This window comes from Balaenoptera borealis, assembly GCF_965194805.1.
Source record: "Balaenoptera borealis genome assembly, chromosome: 13".
Taxonomy (NCBI): Eukaryota; Metazoa; Chordata; class Mammalia; order Artiodactyla; family Balaenopteridae; genus Balaenoptera; species Balaenoptera borealis.
In genome coordinates this window covers 97,730,443-97,753,016 of record NC_138870.1, presented here as the reverse complement: position 1 = coordinate 97,753,016, position 22,574 = coordinate 97,730,443, and the positions used below count along the sequence as shown (strand labels likewise).

At 41.6% G+C, this 22,574-nt stretch overlaps 1 protein-coding gene across 13 annotated transcripts in view; it reads right to left on the bottom strand.

Annotated features, from left to right (window-relative positions):
• TNRC6B (trinucleotide repeat containing adaptor 6B) overlaps positions 1–22,574 on the bottom strand; it is a 258,554-nt gene that overhangs the window by 122,968 nt on the left and 113,012 nt on the right. The window contains exon 1 of one of the 13 annotated variants that reach the window (XM_082352726.1): positions 18,538–18,751. The exons of the other annotated variants lie outside the window; for them this stretch is intronic. Within the exon in view, the coding sequence (XP_082208852.1) occupies positions 18,538–18,542 (5 nt within the window). The 5' untranslated portion in view covers positions 18,543–18,751. Of the gene's footprint in view, positions 1–18,537; positions 18,752–22,574 lie in introns of those variants that run through there. 13 annotated transcript variants of the gene reach the window in all.

The window sequence follows — 22,574 nt, the reverse complement described above, 5'->3', positions numbered from 1 at the left end:
TGCGCCACCAGGGAAGCCCTCCATCATTCTTGAAGACTTCTTTGCTTTCTAGCACAAGATATTCCAGGTTCATTTTAAACTTTTCTGCTCTAAGCTCGTAATCAGCCATTTGTCCAAGAAGTTGGGGTTCCTTTTAGTGGAAAATGGTATTTAGAAGCCAAGATCTGGGCACGTGATGTGCTCATTGCTATTGAGGTATTGCTGCTCTCAGGCACTCTCACCCTCTTTACGGACAGAGCGAAGAGATGTATATACATATGTATATAAATACACATGCATGCATTTTACATCTGTATCATTTCTATATTTATCAATACTTATTAAAATTCATGAGTTCACACTAATACTTCTGATTCCAATCTAACATCACAAGGTTCATTCCAGTTTTCTCCCTTTCAATATTTGTAACTCCCTTCTCCAACAGTGAGAGTTGCTGGCTCCCATTATTCTTAACGTACATATGCATTAGATCAATCTTCCTCCTATATTTAACCAATCTCCCAGTGCTGCTGCCACCCCAGGCTCACGTGAATGCCCTGCTTACCTCTCTTTGGGTCCAATACACCATACCAGACCTTCCCTGTATGTGAAGGCCGCCTCATCCTACTGGGGCTCTAACACCCCGACCAGGTCACCTACCTTCTCTGTCTACCTAAGAAGCGTTAGGACTGGATTGTTCAGGAAGGGACAATTTTAAAAAATTAAGTGTAAAAAAATGTTTTTAAAACGAGTATCCATTAAGTTGGAACTTGTGATAATTCAGACAGCCAAGCTAAAGTTCACTTTTGCATCATCTCTGAAGAACAGGTTTGTTAAGTAAATTAATAGTGTAAACAAGCTTATAACCCAGATGTTTAACCTACTTAAGAAAAGTAATTGTTTTCAAGCACTCTAAAATCACTGGGCATGTACTTGCCTTTAATTACTGTCTAATTACAAATGATTTCTATTTTCTTCATTATAGTTTTGATAAGTCCTCTGTTTGATTACACTTTAAGAATTACTACTTAAACTCGATACAGTTAAGATCCTTTTAAAAATGTCTCTTTATTAATCAATTTGGCTTTTCAATTAATTATCTGAGATAAAGTTTTTAATCACTCAGTAATTTCTCTTTCTTAGTTAACATATCATGTTGCTCAAGAAGAAAAATGCCTTTCAATGGCCATCCAGGACTGTCCCCCAAAACCTCCCGCTCTGCATGCCATCAGTACTGGCCTCATTGTCCTCATTATTATTTATTAGGAATGCAGTGTGAGGACCCCCATAAAGCCATCAGTTCCCATCATTTGAGTGCATATTTTATTTAAGACACTCTGCATTATAAAACAGGGATTTATCATCAATGCACAAATTATTCTGTGCCGCAACTGAGAAGGCTTGGGGAGAGAATACATTCTGGAGTTAGAGCCCTAGTTCTTCCACTTCCTTGTTCAGTGGTTTCAGATCAGTTACTAAGTTTTGGGCATGCCATCCTTCCTATGAAGATCAAACCATTTCCACTTCAGGTTGCGGTGAGAACTAAATGAGGTCATGGGAAATACCTGCTATATAATAGGCACTTAATGAATGTGAGTTCATGTCCTTTCCCCACCAGAGCCTCATGGAAAAACTCAGTATGATTCTAAGCAGTCTTTTTCAATCTGGTCACACAGAACCTCAGAGAGAACCTATAGAAGAACATGGGTCATAACTGCTAGCTTTAACTATGTCTGCCTATCACTGCCCTTGACCAAAACAAGAGAAATGAAAAAACACCAGCAAGAGTTCCATGACCTAAAAACAAGCAATGAACTTATCCCTTACCCAGAAGAATAGTATCAGTATTCAGAGGGGGAAGAAATGAGGAATAAATAGCCTATATTTTCTACTTTGACTTCCAAATAAAGGTGCCAACTAGTCTTAAGAGACCCCAACTAATACTGGCCTGAGGGCACTGGGACCACTCTCTCAGTGATGGGTTATCTGTTTGTTTGTTCTGCCTAACCAGCTCTATCAAGTACCAGTGACTAAATATTAGGATTTAATATCTGACAAAAGAAGATCACATTATTAAAAATCAATTAGGGCTTCCCTGGTGGTGCAGTGGTTAAGAATCCGCCTGCCAATGCAGGGGACATGGGTTCGAGCCCTGGTCCGGGAAGATCCCACGTGCTGCGGAGCAACTAAGCCCATGCGCCACTACTGAGCCTGTACTCTAGAGCCCGTGAGCCACAACTACTGAGCCCACGTGCCACAACTACTGAAGTCTGCGTTCCTACAGCCCGTGCGCCGCAACAAGAGAAGCCACTGCGCCGCAACGAAGAGCAGCCCCTGCTCACCGCAACTAGAGAAAGCCCGTGCACAGCAACAAAGACCCAATGCAGCCAAAAAAAAAAAAAAAAAAATCAATTAGAGGTAACCAATTTTAAAAACCAAAGGTGTTAATAATGTGATGCACTATGGGCCACACTAGCAGTGTTGGGAAAAAAACACAAAAATGCTAGCCCCCAACAGTGAACCAAGCAGAAATGCAAAAGTCCCAGAAGGTAAGACACGGCCTCAACAGAAAACACTAGGATGAGGAGTGAACCTAAAAATTGCCAGCAAATAATGCTAGATGATCTATGTGCTCTGTATATTCAATATTTGAAATATCTAAGCTTTTCTGGAATGTAAAAGTATGTGGTTTTGGTGTGTTTTTTTTTTTTAAATCATGAAAATTTGTTTACCTTGAAGGGATGGAGGAGGATGTAGTGGCCTTCCTTCCATACTGCTTCAAGAGCAAAGTCAGATGTTAAAAGAATGCAAACAAAATGCTGAGGTATCATGAATATACACTTGGTCTCTGCAAATAATTCTTTCTTCATACAAAAGGATGAAGTTGTGTACATGTTTCATTTGCAAAGCCTCTGTGCTTCCAAATGGCTTCCAAGCAAAGGTCAAAATGTCTCCCCCCAAGGTTTGCAAAGGGCCTAGTCTATGAGTGATCTGTCACAGGCCTCAGACACAGCTGGAGGGCACGGGGCCAGGGGTAAAATTCCTTACCCAACTGAAGTCCAACTAGTTATCCAGAAGAGCCCATGTCACCAAAAACACATGGGGACTCGCCCCAGGAAGAGAACACTTTCTTGTTTGTCAAAGCCCCCAAACCACAGCAGACACTACCAACATTTCTGTAACAGGCAACACAGCCAGATTCCCCTCCTTTTAGACACCACACATCAATCAAGCTTTTATTTAGTCTCTCCTCCCTTCAAACTGGTGGAAGTGCCAGATGCTCTGGCTCTTCTTCTCAGTTTAGTGGGGGGGGAGGACAGGTGAACAGGAAAGGTACTAGAGCTCAGAGACTGGCCTGCATTTAAAGCCTTCTCTAATTGTGAAATATTCTCTGTTTCCTATTCAAGGATGTCTGGGCATGAACAAGGCAGGTAGGAAAAACTGAGAGTTCTATATAAAATACACTGTCGCCTAAAATATTTTTCAAGGGAGGGGACAGTTCACAGGTCCCTTCCATGCCACTCCAAATATTTCTGCTAGAAGAGAAGGATGGCTCAGATACTTCAGGAAGTTACTGTGAAGCTACTTGGCCTGGGAGAAGCTCTTGCGTCTGGTTTCTTCCCAAGGCAGTAGGGCTTAGTGCTCAAGCACACAAATTCAGCAGCCTTGGGCAAGATACTTAACCTCTCCACAGTTAGCTCATGGGGTCGTCATGAAGAATAAATGTTAACATATATACAGCACTTAGAACAGCATTATAGGAAGCACACAGGAAGTAACACTGTCTTTCCCTTCTAATGTATAAGTTCTCGCCTCCTCCAACCCAAACCCTTTCTTTCCATATTCTTTCAGGTCATTTGCCTGACCCTGGACTTATCTTATTCCCAACCCAGCCTGGACTCCCATGAACATTCACCAGCATTCCCTGAAGACTTCAACCCCTGGCTACCCCACACTACCTACCCAGGCCAATCCTCACTCAGCCTCAGATGAACCCCAACTCACCACGTTCTTCACCTTGCTTTGCTGGAAAGAGCCTGCATGGCCTCAGATCACTGCAATTACAAAGAAAGGATCTCCTCTCTCAGCTAAGCCTGTAGAGCTGGTAGATGGCTCTTCCTGTAGTCCTTTTCCACTCAGACTTCATCTCCTGTTTTACAGCGAGGAATGCCACCCATTGAGAGGGGAATGTCTCCCAGAGGCAACTCCCTCAAATATCCTTCTCTCCATTTCCAAATTTACTCTTCCCTCTTAGCCTCTCCAAGGCTAACCTGTCATCTAGGCAGCAAATCTCTTCCCACACCTCAGTTCTCTTCAAACCCTCTCTCTCCCCTGTTCAAGCCACCCAGCTGTATCGAATGCCTCCTGGGTGCCAGGCTCAGTTCATGGATGGTGAGGCTACAGAGCTCATCCTCGTACCTTCGACAGTTAAGTCTCGGCTTGTTCCTTCCCCTTAGCCTTCTGATTCATGCTTTAGAATATAAGCCCCACGAGCGTAGGGATTTTATCTATTTTCTTACTGCTTTATCCCTAGAGACTAGCATAGCTCCTGAAACACACAAGGCACTCAATAAATATTTGTTGAGTTAATTCAAGTCATCCTTGATTCATTTATTCATTCAGCAAATGCTCACTGAGCACTCGCTCTGCGCGCGCGCGCGCGCGTGTGTGTGTGTGTGTGTGTGTGTGTGTGTGTGTGTGTGAGGTCAGGTGCTGGAGTTACAGAGGTGAGCACGACTAGTTCCTGTCCTAGAGCTGCTCACCGTAGTGACAGAGAGAAACCCGAAAACCCACAGGGAGGCTTCCCAATGTGACAGACAGCAGCAAGCAGGATGAACAACGTGCTGGACCTCAGTGGAGCCCTGAACGCGTTGCACTGAGCTCCTTTTTTATTTAATTAATTAATTAATTAATTAATGGCTGTGTTGGGTCTTCGTTTCTGTGCGAGGGCTTTCTCTAGTTGTGGCAAGTGGGGTCCACTCTTCATCGAGGTGCGCAGGCCTCTCATTATCGCGGCCTCTCTTGTTGCGGAGCACAGGCTCCAGACGCGCAGGCTCAGTAATTGTGGCTCACGGGCCTAGTTGCTCCGCGGCACGTGGGATCTTCCCAGACCAGGGCTCGAACCCGTGTCCCCTGCATTGGCAGGCAGATTCTCAACCACTGCGCCACCAGGGAAGCCCCTGCACTGAGCTCCTAAAGGCCAAACCTAACTGCCCACATCCAGGGCTTATCTCAGCTGACCCCCTGGGGCACCAGCCCTGATAACTATCCTTTACTTCCCTAAACTCCTTCCTGCCTGGGTTTTTCTTGCACCACCCTTTTTCCTGTTTTCATCCCACGCCTCTGACCATCTGTTAAGAGAGCGCCGTCACAACCATGGCCTAGATGACCATCTCTAGATCTAAATGGATGGCTCCCAACTTCTCTCGAGCTCCAGGCCCTCATTTCCACCTGCCAAGTTATAGTAAATGTCCTGCAAACATCTAAAACGTATCCAAAGCAAACACACAGCCTGTTAGCCCCCATCCTCACACTTTTACAAACTCAAAACCTCTGCTCCACCCACCAAATGCCCATCCCAACTCCTGGCATCATCCATGCAGCCAGCCAAGGGCCTGTCCACAACTCTTCCTCCTTTCTCACATCCGATGGATTTCATTTCACAAGTTCTTCTAGAACCTAGTCTTTCCATCTTTACTGTCACTGACTTAATGTACATTCTCCAATCACTTCTCTTGCTTTGATTGCCCCTTATCTCTCCTCCAGTATCAGATTCTCAATATGGAGATCAACTGAAGCAAGTTGTTTTAAAAACTGCTTTCTGCAGAATAAAATTCAAATTCCTTAGAACACAAAACCCAGACAGCCCTTCCCCTCTCCTCCAGGCAGCCTGCACTTGCGTCCCACTAACACCTCACCATTTCCCACATGCCCCCGCCCCCTAAATCCTCCCTTGTTTATGTCACTTCCTCTGCCTGAAATGCTAGCATAACTTTTATGAAAACAGTAGCTAACACTGATTCCAGGTACTATTACTATTATTATTCCCCATTTTACCAGTGAGAAAGCTGAGGCACACAGATATTACTTGCCCGACACTGGGCTGACCTAACCACACAACTGTCCTGACTTCAGAACCTCAGTTCTTAACCACTATGTTATATCACCCCGATCTACTCACCATCCCCTTCACCAAGCAACTCCTAATTTCCCTTTAAGACTCAGTTCAGGGACTTCCCTGGCGGCGCACTGGTTAACAATCAGCCTGCTGATGCAGGGGACACGGGTTCGAGCCCCGGTCCGGGAAGATCCCACATGCCGCGGAGTAACTAAGCCCATGTGCCATGGCTACTGAGACTGTGCTCTAGAGCCCGTGCTCTGCAACAAAGAGCAGCCCCGCTTGCTGCAACTAGAGAAAGCCCGTGTGCGGCAATGAAGACCCAAGGCAGCCAAAAAAAAAATAAATAAGTTCAAATGTTTCCTCGATGGTGAAGACTTCCCCAATTCCCTAGGGCTCTGCCTCCAACCTCCAGGATCCCTTGGCATCATACCTCTGTCTTTATTACAGGCAGCCTCACATTACTGGTTGAGTTCCAAAGATAAAAGCCAGGTCTTTTTATCTTGTACTATTCCCAACACTGTATAGTGCCTGAGGCATAAATACTTAGGTAATAAACAAATTTTTCCAAGTACACAGGACATAGAGTATATCCTGCTCACTCAAGTCTACCCAGCCTGTTACTGCTTCCAAAGACCCTACCTACAGTGCTAACCCCAACCGCTCCCCTCCTCCTCTCTTGGCCCCAGGATTCTGAGGATGAAGAGTCAAAGCACTCGCTGGGGCAGCCAGTCCCACAGCCAGCTGACAGCATTATCACAGCAGGGCAGGCCAGTGAGCTGCTGGCCATGGGCCCCTTGATAAAAGGAGTAAACTGCATCTAAAGAGCACTTTCTCTCGCTGAAGACAGACAGAGGGGACATTTGATGTGCAGTTGCCAGATTTAAGGTCTTTGTCATTTAAAATGTGAGAGTGGGATGGTGGACATAAAAATAAAAACGTACATAATATGACAAAAAACCTGCCATGGCCATTATTTACACCTCACTAAGAGCCAACAGGCTGGCAAAAATGTACATAAGTAATATTATTTAGTTCTGTGACCTACTTGCCACTTTCACAAAATCACCACGACTATACAGTTGGCTCTTGAACAGACAGTGTTTGAACTGTGCGTGTCCACTTATACATGGATTTTTTTCAAGAGTAAATACTTAACAGTTGGTTGAATCCGCAGATGCAGAACTGTGGATACGAAGGGCTGACTGTAAAGTTACACTCGGATTTTCAACTGCGCAGAGGGTTGGCGCCCCTAACTCTGGCATTGTTCAAGGGTCAACTGTATACCTCATTAAATCAGATAAACTTTGGAATAGGTTTTGATTATTATTCTAGATTCTACAATTGCTCAGCACCTAATGGAGTTGGTTCGTTTTTTCTTTTTTTCGTACGTTAAAGTAGAATGGTTACCTGCTTACAGTATTTTCAGAGGGAGCAAAGTAATTTTTTTAAAAGTGAGTCACCGTCACACAATGACTATCATTGTCAATAAATATGAAGGAAGGTAGTTCCAGAACTTGAAGTAAGGTTTATTCCTATGAGTGAGGCTAATAAAACCAGCAAGCACATAGTTAACTGTAATACATCCTAAGAGATGGGTTATAATTAGGGTGGTTCCCAAACACTGAAAACTTTAGTACCTGTGCTGATCTCTATACCGTATGTAATAGTTTTCACGAAGCTATAATCAACTGAGTAATGTTTCTTATTCTGAGACTGTCCATTCTACTCTTTTGTCAAAATGCCTTTTCTTTGAAATGGTGGTAGTAAATAGTGGGTTTTTTAAAATGCCTTTACTTGGCATATTTAAAACTGATAACTCATGATGGACCCTAATATTGCTTTTGCAATGTTACAGTTCCCTGAAACCTACGTCTGTCTGGGAACCACCATGTTAAAGTGTCTGAAGAGACTTGGGAAATAGCCAAATCCAGCTTACTTGTCTAGAATGTAGTTCTAGAAAGGAATAATTAAAATGGAAAGCACACCATGCATTTCCCCAAATTGTGCCTAAAAAACAAAAATAAAAACCTGGGACTTTAAGATTTTATATATACACAACGCTTAAGATTCCCAACGCATATTAGCATCTTAAAGACTCTTAAGTCCTCGTAGTAAGCAAAGATCAGTTTAATTCAGGAAAGGAACTTTTTTTTTGTTTTCCAGACAAACCTGTTAGCACCCTGACAAACAGTAGGAAATGCTGAATTAATCAAATCTACTGAAGTGTGTCTAAAAACAGAATATGTTAATTAGTGGAAGTGTGTCTTCCTGAAACCTGGAAATGGGGCAGGGAATCACCCCACCCTCAACCCCTCCAAAAAAGAAAGTATGGCAGTGTTTTCTGTGGGGCTTTCCTGAGAGAAAGTTACATAATCTGGTAATAGGGTTTTTCTACTTCAGTTTCTCTAAAATCTAGGGGGAAAACATGCATGTATATCTCCATTCCTCAATACGGATGGCCAACTCCTTTTGATCCAAATGGAAAGCTCTGGATAGGGAGGACAACATTCTGGTCATCAAAAATGTTCATCTCCTACATGTTGAAGTAGCAAATTAACTTCTTTTTTTTTTTTCCCCCCCAAATCTTCTGGCCGCTCCAGGCAGCATGTGGTATCTTAGTTCCCTGACCAGGATCGAACCCACGCCCCCTGCATTGGAAGCGAGGAGTCTTAACCACTGGACCGACAGGGAAGTCCCGCAAATAAACATTTTTAAAAATCGCTTATGAATTTGGTTGGTATGGCAACTGAGTGGACTGATAAATTTGATTCTCAAAACCAGAAAAACTGGGGATCATGTCCTGGAATATGGCAACCCACGAGTGGTTCCTTAAAAATTCTTTAAACCTCAGTGAAACAACCCAGAGTGGATCATTAAATCATTTCAGTGGTTGGGATCAGCTCTTTTGGTTTTGGTTTTGTTTTACAAAATGGACTTGAGTAGCCTATATCAGGATAGAATATATGACGTAGTATCAGAAAGTAAATATAAATACTTTTGCTTCAGTGTATACTTCATGTATGTACAGGGCCTCAATCAAATTTATTGCTTAGTGTAGATCCAATCAAAAAGTTTGAAAGCCACTGTTCTAAGCTACCCAATTAGCTGTCTAACTTCAGCTTATAAATAGGAACTTCTTGGCATAAAAAGAACAGCAATTATTTCATGCAAGCAAGGGGTTAAAAAAAAAAAGAATGGCACCGAGAGGCACAAGACTCACTGCTCTGGGCTCCTGAGAGGGGGGCAAGGAACCTTGTGCTAGGTCTCTTTTTAAGCCATTAAAGGGCATTACATAAGCCCACCACTACACAGTCTGGTGTTTTACAAAGGCATGGATAATCAAAATGCACTTCTAAAGGAAAACAAAAATGTAAGGAATTAATTTCCATATTGATTTAAAAAACAAAAAGAAGACTTCACAGAATAACTGACACCCCAAACTCTTATACTTCATAGAAAAATAAGGTCCTCTATGCCCACCGAAATGGAATTGTGCACCAACTCAAAAGAAACGCTTAACTTTCCAGTGTGAACAAGGTTTGGTTCCAAGCACAACTCAAGATCATTTCTATCTTTACAGGTTATTATTCAGAAGGTCTAGTTAGCAACTACAAAGCAATATAAATCAATGAGATCATTAAATAAAAATCTTTGAACCTGCTTTTTTATAAACCACCCATATTTAGTAAATATTATATTGGCCCAGGATGTCAAGAAATACAAAATGAGTATAATAGTCTATGGCCAAACAGCCTGCAGGTTGCCAAAAAGAAGCGAGATTCAAGCACAAAATAATTAGCCCTTTGGCACCCTTTCCCCCTCATGCAAGAAGGCTGGGACCACTGACTGAAAGCTTCTGAGAACACTGGAATCCTAATGTCACCTCCCCACCTGAAGCCCGGCCTCTCACTGACCCCACAGAGTTCAAAAAGGGGGAGGGAGTGCTCCCACCCTCCAACTAAATCTCTGTACCTAGCATTACTGAAACTGGACACAAATTGGTTATGCTTAAGAACTTCTACCAATGTACCATCCAGCTGACCTTAGCCAAAACAATTTTTTAAATTCCTGTTTTAAATTTTAGAATCTATGCATAAAAAGTTCATCTCCTCACAAGCAAAATTAGGATCTGACCCCTTCAATTCTAAAAATTTCATTAGCATAAGCCCACATGTGTTCTAACACCAATCCTGTGAAATGCTTTGTGATGGGAAAAATGCTTTGTGACTCTGGCTATTTCCAAAGTGCCCATTAGCTGCAAGCAGCCTATCTTACTCTGCATAAACCCTCCCTGTCCAATTTCGTAGCCACACATGGCTAGTGTGAACTTTTAATGAGGCTACTGTGACTGAGAAACTGAATTTTTAAATGTATCTTAGTTTTAATTAATTTAAATTTTAAGGGAGTTCTCTGGTGGCCTAGTGGTTAGGATTCTGGGCTTTCACTGCCGTGGCCCGGGTTCAGTCCCTGGTTGGGGAACTGAAATTCCGCAAGCCACATGGCGCAGCCAAAAAAAAAAAAAAAAAAAAAAAAAAAATTTTTTTTTTAATTGATAACTTACTTCTATTACTAGAAAACTTTTGTATGTTTGAAAAAACTTGGGTACATGAATGTACTTTTTCAACTGTAAAATTTATCAAATCTAAATACAGATCAAGCATGTCCAATAAAATTTCACATTCAAACTGAAATGTATTATAAAACACACACCAGATTTTGAAAACTTAGTATGAAAAAAAAGAATGTCAAATATCTCATTAATATTTTAAAATCTGTTGCATGTTGAATTAACTTTTTGTACATATTGGGTTAAATAAAATATATATTATTAAAATTAATTTCACCTGTTTTCTTCTTTTTTTTTCTTTATGGCTGCTCCGCATGGCTTGCGGGATCTTAGTTCCCCGTTGAACCCAGGCCCTTAGCAATGAAAGCACTGAGTCCTAACCACTGGACCGCCAGGGAATTCCCCCGTTTTTTTTTAATGTGACTCCTGGAAAATGTAAAATAACACATGGCTCACATTCTATTTCTACTGAATGGTGCTGGCATAACGTAATGATTCCCAAACCTTTCCCACCAGAACACCTTCCAACACCAGGTTCGGGGACGTTGCCATAACCAAATACTGTTCTTCCTGTGTGGCATCAAAACCTGCTGACGGCATCTGAGATTCAGAAGTCCTTCCCTCATCTTCAGTGACTCACGACTGTCCCGCACAAGCACCTTTCTTTAATCCTTTCCCAGGTCCTCTTTCTCTGCCTGTCCCCAAGGCCCCATTCTCAGTTCTCTTTTCCATTCTCTGCACCCATGGTGACCTCATCTCCTCTCAGCTTCAACTATCACTTCTACGTGGATGACTTCCAATTCTTTATCTCCACTTCTGACCTCTTTCTCAAGCGTCAGCTCCACATTGCCAGCTGCCTGCTAACCAGTTCCATCTGGAAATCCCACCAGCTCCTTAAACTCAGTATGCCCGACCTGGAATTCCTCATCTTCATTTCCGCTGGATTCCCGTCATTCACCTTGAAAATCTGGAGTCCCTGGTCCCTCTTCTAGCCCCACTGCCATAGTCTTATGGCAGGCCCTTTCATAACAGGCCTCCTGCTTGGCCTGCCTATCTCAATTCTCCCCTCAGTCCTGCCCTCTCCCAATCCCACCACCCCGAGTCCTCCTCTGCCTCACTGCCATACTAATATTCTCAAAATACCGCACTGATCACATTGCCATCAGACTTTCAACAGACCCCCACTATCTGCCATGGCAATCCAAACTACTCAGCAGGCGTCCCAGCTCTCCCATCCAAACTCCCTTCAATCCCCTCTGAACACAACTAACCCTCCAGCTACAATGCTCTGCCCTCATGTCTGCTCTTCACAATTCTGCCCAATATTTAAGGCTCAGCTCAAATAAAAGGTCCTCATATAAAGACTTCTCTGATCAACCCAGCCAAAATTAGCCTTTCTCCTCCCTCAAACTCCTTTTGTATTTCTAATGGTGACCACTGTAGTAATGGGAGTACATCTGTGGTCTTACCCTCTTTATAAAATAGTGTTCTTTTATCAGTACCCAATAGCACTTGCACTGCACATTGCCATTTCTGGACATCTTACCAAAGAAATCAACTTAAAAAGGAAAATCTTGGGCTTCCCTGGTGGCGCAGTGGTTGAGAATCTGCCTGCCAATGCAGGGGACACGGGTTCGAGCCCTGGTCTGGGAAGATCCCACATGCCGCAGAGCAACTAGGCCCGTGAGCCACAATTACTGAGCCTGCGTGTCTGGAGCATGTGCTCCGCAACAAGAGAGGCCGTGATAGTGAGAGGCCCGCGCACCGCGATGAAGAGTGGCCCCCACTTGCCGCAACTAGAGAAAGCCCTCGCACAGAAACGAAGACCCAGCACAGCCATAAATAAATAAATAAAAATAAATAAATAATTTTTAAAAAAAAAAAAAAAAAGGAAAATCTTGGTAAAGTTGGGACCACTGATGACTCTCAAATCTTTATCTCCAACCAGGTATCTAATTACTCCAGACCTTCATTTAGATGTCCCAAGATTAAACTACTCCAAAACTGAACTCATTTTCTCAATCCCACATGTGTCTCTCATCTAAATGGACCCTAACTCCGTGAATGGTACCACCATCCATCAGCAGGCCAGGCCAGAGACAGAGGTGTCATCTTTTATTTCGCCAACCCTAACCCTCAATGATCAGGTTCTGTGAAATCTTCTTCGTAAATGTCTCTGGATTTATCCACTTCTTCCCAGCTCTTTTGTCAGCCCACGCCACCATCACCTGAGATTACTGCAATACCATCTGGTCTTATACTCAATCCTCCAGCCATTTTCTACAGTCCAACTAGGGCATATCTTTCAAAAATTCAATCTGATCAGGTGAAATTCCTGCTGAAAACCCTTTCATTGTTCTTGGGATAAAGACTTCCAAACATGACTTATAGACTCTTCCGCATCTCACCAGTGTTTACCTTTTCAGTTTCACTTCTCATTTCCCAGATTATCTTTTCTCTTACACACATCATGCTCCAACCATGTCCAAGTACTCTACATACAGTTCTCCAAATATGCTGAAGTCCTCTCTTGCCTCAGGGCCCTTGCATAAGCTGGTCCCTCTATTTGGGTTGGGTGTCCCTCTTTTGTAATCACCCAACACCCTGAGGACTGGCCAGGCTACTTGAATTTATATTCTTTCTAACTTCAGCCTGGAAAAAAATCTTCCTACTACTGGTACCTGGTACCTGGAAAAAAATGGTACCTGGAAAAAAATCTTCCTACTACTCCTATGCTAGCTCTTATCCCAATGTCCGGCAGGTAACAGGTATTCAAATAATTATTTGTAATGAATGAACAGATAAAAATTTTGTTTTTCTCTGAAACAAATTCCAGTCCAAGGTCAATGAATGAAAGCTATTTGTCATCTATATTAATTCAACAGCATTGTATAAAGTGGGCAATTGACCTAAATTTTAATTTTATCTGTCTTTTGAGTCAAAACTATTACCAGTTTGGTGAAATAGAGTCTACATGTGCAGGCTCAGAACAATGAAAATGAAGGAAAAAACACTGTATTTTATGTTCTCCTTTGCCTTGTAAACTTTAAGACCAATTCATCTGAAACCGTTGAGAACCTTTTAATGCAAAACACAGAATGTATGAAAAGCAGCCAAGCAAATGTGGATACACCACAGAGGCAGAGCCTGAAGGGAACTGGAGAGCAGGGAGACGACCTCAGACCATAGGAATGTAGGGACTTGAATAAAAGAAAAGGCTCAGCGCTGCTCCTGTCCTCATCCAGGCTGGAGCTCCGAGCAATCAGTGCAGCGCTTCACGATCCTGGGAGCCGTGAGAGGATCAAGGCATCTGTGGGGCCGTAAAAGCCTTTCTGGTTTACTTAACAGAGAGAGAGCAAAGGGGAAGGAAACACTGAGCAACGAGACTAGGTGCTGGTCCCTTCATACAGCATTTCCCTTCTCCTTCCCAACAACGTATTATTCCCATTTTACCGATTAAGAAACAGGGGCTTATGGTCACATAGCTGGTCCTGGTGACCTTACACTCAGGTCTAATTCAAACACATTTTTATTGAGCACTTACTTGTGCTAAGCCCTATTCTAGATGCTGAGGATTGAGCAATAAGCAAAACACTGAAGTCTGCTTTGGTTTGTGGGGAGTGACGTACCACACACAAATAATGTGATTTCAGACACTGACACAATTAAGGGGCATAAAAAAAGTAAAACTGAGGGATAGGATAGAGTAACTAGGGAGGCAACTTAAGTTGCAAGGTTCTCAGAGATAATTTAAAAGATAATTTTGCAGGCCTGAAAAAAAAAAAAAAAAGGATAAAGTGACTATCTCGTCAAACCTTAAATCGAAGTCTCTAGAACTACCAGAAGCAAAAACTTACCATTCATTCCCTGAGTATCAGTAAGGAGACCATCAGGTGAAAGAACTATAGCGTTATCCTAGTCATAACCCAAAGCAGTAGGTTAGACAGTCATCAGGTGGCAAATATTTCCACATGAACCGGTGGTTGTTCAGGGCGATGGGCTGACCAAATTAATTCTTAGCGCCCCCTGCACCTACACCAGCACCTGGCATAATAAATGATTGCTGAATATTTGAAGAAAGAAAGGAAAACATGTTAAAACGTCACCATCGCGGGTTAAATCCCTTTTCAGGCCAAGTGGCTTCAATTCACCCCACCCACTCCACCACAAGTCTTAATCACAAGAAGCAGGTGAGGGAAGTCGGATTAGTGTAAACCCTTGAACAATACTGTACTAGGAAACAATTAGCATAGGCTGCCCCACTCCCCAGCCAATGATCAGAAACCCCACCTTTAACTTCCAAGTTCCACTTAAAGAAAATCTAATATCCAAATGATAATTAAAAATTAATAAGGAGTAATTATTTGGCTTCTTTAAATAAGGGTTCTCCTAATGCAGATACTCAGGCTACTTATGTACCAGGTACTTGTTCTAACTGTTGCACACATAGCACCAAGGTAAAGCCACTGGTTCTTTACCTGGGTATCTCCCTCGCTAGATGGGTACTCCTTGAGGGGAGGGACAAAGCATATTCACCTGTGTTGCCTCAGGGCCTTGTCCAATTTAAACGGCAGAAGGTCAATGATTATACTGAGTTGTAAAAATTAAATTTCTCCAAAACTTTTCAGTTCTGGGGCAACTGGGTAGGGTGAGGCCCACCCCTTCCTACTGTTATCTGCTGGGGCCTGCTCTGCAGAACCTGAAGGTCTCATCATCACATATCACTCTTTCTGTGTCTCTTTGTAGTTTTAAGAGCTGTAAAAGCCTTAGAAGTCTCTGCTTCAATTTTTAGAAGTTGATTTTTAAAGAACTGTCCCAGTGGCGACAGAGAATAACAAATGGCCATTCAAAGCTGAACAACAGGGTTGAGTCTGCGCCATATACCAAAGATGCCAATGCTTCCTTTCTGGCACACAGATGGAAGGACTGAAAAACAGTTTAAAAATAAGATACCACTTCTGATAATAGGCGCTATCAATTTTTGTGATGTTTCAGTAAAATCTTAATAATGAATCTGTGACAATTCTTTCTGAGACAGAGTAGCCTTGTGAATAATGACATTACTGTAATATCACAAGTAGACCCAGCATTGGGGGTGGGGAGACTTTAGTGAGGATTATATTATTTTTCTCCAGTAAGAAACTTCCTCTGCATACACCGTCTCATTTTTAAAAACCACAACATGCAAGTTCTAATATCCCTGGGGTTTTGCTGTTCATAACATCAGCCACATCTCTAAAGTTTTTAGATTCATTTCACGCTACCAACAGAAAGAAAACTTCAACAAAAGGCACAAATACCACCCATCTGCACACTTGATTTATTACTCATTTTTATTTGCTCCTGAATTCCCATAGTTTGGTGTGCCATAAGGACTGGCCCCGCAGGAACTTAGATCCAAAATGGCAGCTGAGCTTCTGAAACTCATCAGAGCCATAATGCCTAACATACGTGAAACCAGGTCTTATTTATCGCACTTCTCAACCTGTCTAGGAGAGAAGAATATTTACCAAAACATTTCAAAGAATCAGATGGCATTCTGTTAATGTTCATTATATCATTCTCCTTCTTGCCTAAGAGAGCAGCCACCCTGCTTCTGGTCCCTCCGCTCTGCAAACTGAATTAAACTGCTATTCACATGTTTACAGTCCACAAAAACAAGCTAATGGCAAAACATGGAAAGCTTAGGTTCTTCTCATTCTTCTTCTGTAAGGCCAACTTAGGAAATGGGCGTAAAATGAATCATCTAACAAGTAAAGCCCCAAACAAGCGCTTTCATTTTCAGAAAAAACAACAACAAAAATCAGAGCTCTAATTTTCCTTAGGTCTACCACAAAGCAACACTCCCTATCACTATGGTAATTTCTGTCTTTTCCTTTAAATTCAAGCTGTAAAAAAAATTTTTAAGAGACAAATTTGTTCCAGATTACCTCCTGACTGTAATGTTTCCAATCCCTCTTACACAAAAGCTGAACTTATACCACCAAAAAAATTTACACTGAATTTAAACCGTCACTTCTCTACTCATTTCCACTGCTAATATAATAACAACATTAATTTTAGAAAAATAATAAAATACTTGCTCTTTAGAGACAGAGAACTTTAATTATCTTCATGAATTCAAATGGAAAGTCTTTTTGTTAAATTAGCATGAAAGTCCCTTCATCTACACACAATTGGCCCAAAGAAACAGGCCATTTTCAGCACAAGAGGCCAATCCATTTTAACAGTGAATAAAGCTTTTGAAAGCACTACACACCCTCTTCCAGACTGTCAAATTTTCAAAATGGTCCAGCATTTTTTTTCCATTTTTTTTTTAAACTTTCAGGTCCAGCAAACATCTTATAATTAGATTAATTAAAGAGGAAACAACAACAGCCAAAAAAAGCCACTGCTCACTTCTGATCAAAATTATTCCATTTATGCTTAATTAGCTTTAATCCAAGTCTACATATTTAATGATGGGGATATGACAATTCAACCTATTTGCATATTTTAAATGCCCTTTCTAAACTATGTAACAGATTTAGAAAAATAGTCTGTTTCTCATGCCAATATGCTAAAGCATAAATCAGGAGGATACAAATTAGGAAGGAAAAAAAAAAGAAAACAAGGCCTCGCAGAGCCAGGGATGTGCTGGGGGGGCGGGGGGGGGGAATTTCCCCCGGGGGGGGGGGTCAATTTACCCGCCGCATCAAAACTACGATCCTTTCAGCCCACCAGACCGAGAAGCATTACATCACACTCTCACAATGATAGGGGGAGGTGGCTCTGAGAAAGCAAGTTTTCAGCCTTCTTCCCTCCCTGTTCCCAGGCTTTCTAGAATCCTGCATTAGGAGTAATGGAATTTAACTTCAGTGCACTGCACACACAGTTTCAGGGGTAACACGTACAGCTACTTATTTAGGTGACCCAATACGACCACTTCACAATGGATACGTGGCTAAAACAGGCAACTACACACACAGATGCTGAATTTGTGCTGAAAAGCCCAGTTCATCTGTGTAAGATTAAACGGAAATTGTAATCTATGAGAAACGAATAAGGCCAATCCACAGGGAGAAACTGATAAAGAAATAATTCCTAATCGGGAGGAATAGCTGTTTATACCCTTTAAAACACCATGTTTACAAGATAGTCCCACCATTTGGTTCGAACCACAATCAAAATAAAAGCGCATCTGGCTGCATATTTGAGAACACACACAGAGACCCAGTGCAAATGAGCGCGCGCGGAGGAGAGGGGTGATCCACACATTGCTTGGGAGGTTTTCAAGCAGGGGAATCTACAAACCCCAAACCTCCTGGTGTTCACTCGCCCCCAGCCTGATGTTTAAAATGGATCAGGTCTTATTTTAGGTTTTACATCTCTCTAGGAAGGACGGCCTAGCTTTAAAAAAAAAAAGAAAAAAAGAAAAAGGTTTTCCCGTGGTAGTGCTTGCCCTCCCAGATCCTTTGTCGGCCTTAGCAGCCGAAAGAATGCAAACCCATTTATATTTATGCAAATTTTTGCAGCAGATTTAAGGGGGCAGGGAGAGGTCTGTGTTTTTTAAAAAAACCTCTTTCTAAATATCAAATTTCCAAATACTCGCAGCTTCATTTATTTGCAAGACAGAAACGATGATGAAAATCTGCATATAAATTAAAAGTGCAATTAAATCACTTCAAAATCAAATATTTTACCAAGGCTTTTCCATTTCTAAAATGCCGAACCAAAAGTACATCACGGGTCTGATTTACACAGATTCACGAAATGTCTGAAGCCAGTCTCCACGCTAGACAAATGTCGATTTGCAACACCACTAGTGAAAACGGTTAGACAAGATCCATATAAATCAATTGGTTTTAAAAAATTGAAAATATTTACCAACCTCATAAAGTGCAGCAGTGCTTAAATCCAGCAAATTGAGGCATACAAGGTAGAAATGGAAATGAAAAAAGGTCCAAAAAATGATTTCTTTTTGTCTATATCTGTTTTTTTGTATTTTAAATATTCAGAAACCAGCAGAGACTCTGTCGGCCATTTTGGCTTGAACTAACTCTCACACTCACTCTCCCTCTTGCTCTCTCTCTCCCCCTCTGTCTCTAAAGGAAGCAGCTTTTTGTGACCTTCAAATAGAGGCGGATCATGTGACTTTGGGTAGGTTTGTCAATCAGGAAAGGGGAGGGAACTGGGGCTGAAACTACCTTAAAGGGAAAGCGGCCCTTTTCCACTCACTTTCATTTGTGAAACGCTGTTATCTCATACTCTCCACCTACACACACTGAATGTGAAAGTGGCAACAGCATAAGGGTAACAGATGAACAAAATATAAAAACCTTTATTGGTTTATAGAAATGTGCTCAGTTGCTAACGATTCTTACAGATCCTGGAGCTTGGCTCACTTGCTACAGTTATTCTCTGGATGTTTGGGCAAGCACAGGCTGGCAAACTACTCTTTAAAAAGGGGCTTAAACAACACCTTACCCAAACAAGAGACTTTCGTCTTTAAAGACTGAGGTGAAATAAAGGACACAACTGATCTCTAACAAGCTCCTAAAATGCACAGGAAAAGACTGAAAGGAAATATACCAAAGTATAATCTGTGAATGCCAACTCAGAGAGGTTAAGTGACTTATCCCAATCACACAGCTAGACAGCTGCAGAACAGTGACTGGTTTCCCAACTGAACTCCACATTTATTGTTTCGGGTGTATGTATGTTTGGTACCTCCTCCCCGCACCCCAAATAAAAACTATGCTACAGCACAGCAAGCTGGCAGATCTGAGTCACCTTTAATCCCCTCCCCCACCACCTGAGGAAGTAGCTCGGCAGCTGACCTAGAGTCAGCGCTAAATTTAAAACCTACCTGGTTTCCCCCATTTCTAAGAGCCTTCTTCTGACTCAGTGCATCTTGCTTTCAACCCACCTAAGAAAACCACACTGGGTTTGCGTCTCTAGCCCCCGGGGCTAACAGGCTGTGTAACCTTAGTTAGGCAACTCCCTTTACCTTCCAGGCCTCAGTTTTCTCATTTGTGGAATGTAAGGATTGGCCATCAGTAGACGGTATCTTTGATTCCTTTCAGCCCTAAAACTGTACTCGGCTTCTTTGTTTTTAGCAGTTCTGTTTCATCTTATCCTTGCCATCTCAAAAGTCATTACCCCAGGAAAGTTTTCCTTGACCCTCCCCGTCTAGACCAGGCCTTCCTGTTCAACACTCCCATAACTTCCCTTACTACTTCTTCATAGCACTGGGCATAACTGCAATTTATTATTTGTCAAAGAACTTGCTTATAGTTGGTCGTCCCCAGTATGTATAAGGACACATACCACATCTTCCTTCACTGCTGTGTGAGGCCCGACACCTACCTAGCCCCCACACAGTAGGTACATAAATGAATGAATTAATGACTTAGACCTCCATTCAGAAGTGCTGGGCTGAACAGAGGAAATGTGCTATCCAAATACAAGGAATAAAAGTCACATAGTTTCCAGAAAATCATCTCCATCTATTTGTTTTAAGGACTGCTTGAGGAAATAAAGTAACTAAAATGATAGAAAGTGGGCAAAAGTGCCCTGTGACTATCAGACTCCATCTATCTCTATGAACCAGAAAAGCTCGGATTCCACAGTGTGATTCTCCCAAATGAACTGGGCTGACCAAGCGTAATCTGACATGCCAGCCAGCACAGAACTGATGGATTCTGTAAGCCCAGCGTTCCTTGAAAAGGATCCTACGAACCCTTTCTAAATCCCACACTTTTGTCATCCTGGCTTCTGGGTCCTTATACAGTCTCCCTCCTTCGCTTTTTCCACTGTGATAGAAGAACCAGAAAGGAGCTGTTTCAGGGAAGGCAGAAGCCAATGCCTAGATGATCTGGCAGCTTGAATATTTATGGCGTAAACGCTTCCACTGTCTTTGCACAGACCCGAGTGGAGTAGGAGCCAGGACCTGAACTGACAATTGAGATTGTAAGCAAAAGCAGGAAACTCCAAGGATGGAAATTTTGAACATTTAGTCTATTTTTATCCTTCCAATACCTTCCAGATGAGCTACGGAAAGCTTACTTATGTGGAGCATGCTCAACATGTTAAAATGCACGGAAATTGTACAGCTGCCTTGTTTTAATTTGTGACGGACAGAATTTCTTTATAAGACTGAATTTTGCCAAGTCTCCACTCCTCCATGCAGAATATTATCATATAAACGTGACTATGTGTTTCCTTGTGTTATAGCAAGCTGCACAAAAAGTAGAGAAACAAACACATTTTAAAGCAAAATATTAGTTCTATTTTCAAATGATGTGATCAACAATTTTCTTCAACCTCCAGGAATCTTTTTCTTGGTGAGATACCTCTAAACTTAAAACAATTAGTCCAATTGTTCATCTAAAAGAAAGAAGTGTAATAAATGCACTATTTCCCCTGTATTTCCAGGCATTTTGGACTTTGTGATATAGTTATATTTATTGTACTGTTTTCATATTAACAATTAGACAGCGTTTTTAAATTGTATCACAAGGTGAGGATACAAAGTAACAAAAATGAATTTACTTTTAAAACAAATAAACCTGAACTTACATGCTCAAATGAGTGTTATCTTTCAAACTTGGCACCTTCGGTGACTATATAACCACTACTAAAATATTTCTATGAGGAAACACGATTGAAAAATAATGAACTGAACATATTTAACTCAAAAATCTACAAAAATGAGTAATGAACTCAAAAAATAAATTAACAATGATAAAATCATAAACATAAAGAGTAGACTGAATCTTTATTGATTCAAAAAACTTTTGTTTGTTTTAAAATGAACCTATCTACAAAACAGAAACAGACTCACAGACATAGAGAACAGACTTGTGGTTGCCAAGGGAGAGGTGTGTAGGGAAGGGATGGACTGGGAGTTCAGGTTTAGCAGATGCAAACTATTACATACAGAATGGATAAACAACAGGGAACCATATTCAATATCCGAGATAAACCATAACAGAAAAGAATATTTAAAAATTTACATATATGGGGCTTCTCTGGTGGTGCAGTGGTTATGAATCCGCCTGCCAATGCAGGGGACACGGGTTCAAGCCCTGGTCCAGGAAGATCCCACATGCCGTGGAGCAACTAAGCCTGTGAGCCACAACTACTGAGCTTGCGCTCTAGAGCCTGTGAGCCACAGCTACTGAGCCCGTGTGCCACAACTACTGAAGCCCACGCACCTAGAGCCTGTGCTCTGCAACAAGAGAAGCCACTGCAATGAGAAGCCTGCGCACTGCAACAAAGAGCAGCCCCCGCTTGCCGCAACTAGAGAAAGACCGTGCGCAGCAACGAAGACCCAACGCAGCGAAAAATAAATAAATAAAAATAAATTTTAAAAAGTTTATAATATATGTATAATACTTTGCAGTACAGCAGAAATTAACACTGTAAATCAACTATACTTAAAATTTAAAAAAAATTTTGTTTTAAAAAATAAATAACTGGGTATATACCTGGAGAAAACCATAATTCGAAAAGATACATGCACCCCAATGTTCACTCCAGCACTATTTACAATAGCCAATCAACCTAAATGTCTATTGACAGATGAATGGATAGAGAAGATGTGGTATACATATGCATATAATAGAATACTACTCAGCCATAAAAAAGAATGAAATAATGCCATTTGCAGCAACACGGAGGGACCTAGAGATTATCATACTAAGTGAAGTAAGCCAGATAGAGAAAGACAAATACCATATGATATCGCTTATATATGGAATCTAAAAAAATGATACAAATGAGCTTATTTACAAAACAGAAAGAGACTTGCAGACAAAGAAAACAAACTTATAGTTACCAAAGGGTAAAGGGGGAGTGGGGGAAGGGATAAATTAGGAGGTTGGGATTAACTTATACACACTATTATATATAAAATAGATAACC